At 34.9% G+C, this 2,214-nt stretch overlaps 1 protein-coding gene across 1 annotated transcript; it reads left to right on the top strand.

Annotated features, from left to right (window-relative positions):
* Positions 1-528: 528 nt before the first annotated feature.
* On the top strand, positions 529-2,211 carry LOC118732526 (the record flags this gene model as incomplete). The annotated part of the gene is given in 1 exon segment (XM_036461656.1): positions 529-2,211. A coding segment is annotated over 1 exon segment (1,468 nt), but the record flags the coding sequence as incomplete, so codon positions are not given.
* Between the last annotated feature and the right edge of the window lie 3 nt (positions 2,212-2,214).

The raw sequence follows: 2,214 nt of genomic DNA, 5'->3' as shown, positions 1-2,214 counted from the left end.
TAACTGTGTTTTCTAATAATTCTTCCATGACTATATCAGCTATCACTGGGGAGGTTGGTGACCCCATCGGCAATCCTTTTAGCTGAGTGTATACTGTGTCGTTAAATTTAAAATATCTGTTCTCTTCGATGCAGAAATAAATGTATGTAATTATTGTACAGTCGGCCGCTGTGCTGTAGTGGTAAGCAGTGCGCGCTTCCACTCCACAATGCCTGGGTTCAAACCCTGGTCAAAGCAACATCGCAAAAATATAGAAAAAAGTTTTTTTCTTAACAGCGGTCGTCCCTCGGCAGGCAATGGCAAACCTCCGAGTGTATTTCTGCCATGAAAAACAGCTTCTCATAAAAATACAATCGCCGTTCGGAGTCGGCGTAAAACTGTAGGTCCCTCCGCTTTGTGTGACAACATCAAGGCGCACGCCACAAATCGGAGGAGAAGCTCGGCCAAACACTAACATATGTGTAAGCGCCAATCTATTATTATTATTATTATTATTAATTATTGTTTTGCAATTTGTTGTGTTAAAAATATGTATGTAAATTGTTATTATATTTTTGTGTTTATATTTTGTTGTAGTTGAAAATCCTGATGACGATTACCGTGTGTAATCGAAATATATTGATTAACATCACAAAACTTGTGTTTTAATTTAAAATCATCGGACCTCAAGCCAGCTTCTAAACACATTTAGGAAATAAAAAGGTCGCAAAAACAAATATTTAGAAAGACGGAAGGCACGCCGTATGCATTCAACAACAAAAATGGAGTATGCAGAAATGAAGAACAACTACAACAACGCTAGAGCACTAAAAAATAAATTTCAATATACATCAAAGAAAGTGGTAAAACAAAAATGTAGTCTTAAATTTCTTTTAAAATGCAGGAAATCTAAGTTAGTTCCTAATTTCATAAAATGTACAACTAGATGCAATAGTTTATTTATATTTGATCGTAACGCACAAACAGACATAGACAGAACCTTAGATAAACACACACATTACTTTCACACAAAAATACTAAGTCTTCTAATAAAACAAAAACACAACATATTAAAACGACAGAAACAGCAGATGGAGCAAATAACAACAAAACTTAAGGAACATCTTGGCGCGGAAGATTTTGAAATATTATTGCAAAGCGAAACAAAAATCGCAGAAAAATTAACAACAACAGTGAGGCAACGACAAGAAGCGAAGTATGAAAAACTGCGAAAAAGTCGAAATCACCTCTTATTTGACAACAACAAAAATGAAGAGTGGTTTGTAAACACAACAAACGTCGAGTTTCCTCAAGATGTAAAAATGCTTTTGTCAAAAGGTCCAAAGTTTGCTCTCCCAATTGAAAATAAACAGTTCCCTTTATTTAAATACATAGCGGATGGAGAGGATCTCGTGCAAACAATCAAAGTCAAAGAGAAGCAAGAGGAAGCAAGAACAAAATTCTCTTTACTGATAAAAGACCATACTACAACAAATAGGCAAAGTGCAATAGATCGTGCAATAATAGACACAGTGGGACGGACGCGGAAATTTCTTAGCAAGAATGATAATATTCGTATTTTAACTTCGGACAAGGGCAACAAAACAGTAGCAATGGAAATATGTGACTATAATAAGAAAATGGAAGATATATTGAACGACTTGACAATGTATAGGATACTAAGACAGGATCCCACATCTAGACTACAGAGCAAAAACAATAGTCTAGTCGATAAAATTTATAAATTGGAGTTAATTTCAAAGATCGAGAGGAACAAACTGACCACAAACACGGACCTGTCTCCAAGGTTTTATGGACTACCAAAATTACATAAAGAAGGAATCCCACTTAGACCAATATGCTCTGCCATTGGATCACCAGCACATAACCTTTGTAAATATGTAGCAGACATTTTGAAAAATATAACGACTGTTTCGGCATACAACATTAAAAATACCCTGGAATTTAAAAGCAAAATTAATAACACCTATATTTTTGACGATGAAAAATTAATATCTTTTGACGTAGTATCACTTTTTCCCAGTATCCCAACACAATTAGCACTTGACATTATAAAAGATAAATGGACGACAATAGAGAAACATACAAATATACCAAAGAAACTGTTCATAGAAATACTTAAGTTCTGCATCGAAGAGAACAGATATTTTAAATTTAACGACACAGTATACACTCAGCTAAAAGGATTGCCGATGGGGTCACCAACCTCCCAAG

This window comes from Rhagoletis pomonella, unplaced genomic scaffold (assembly GCF_013731165.1).
Source record: "Rhagoletis pomonella isolate Grant_MI unplaced genomic scaffold, Rhpom_1.0 Rhpom_scaffold_21718, whole genome shotgun sequence".
NCBI lineage: Eukaryota > Metazoa > Arthropoda > Insecta > Diptera > Tephritidae > Rhagoletis > Rhagoletis pomonella.
Note: the sequence above shows the minus strand (reverse complement) of the source record. Positions and strands in the feature narration are given on the sequence as shown.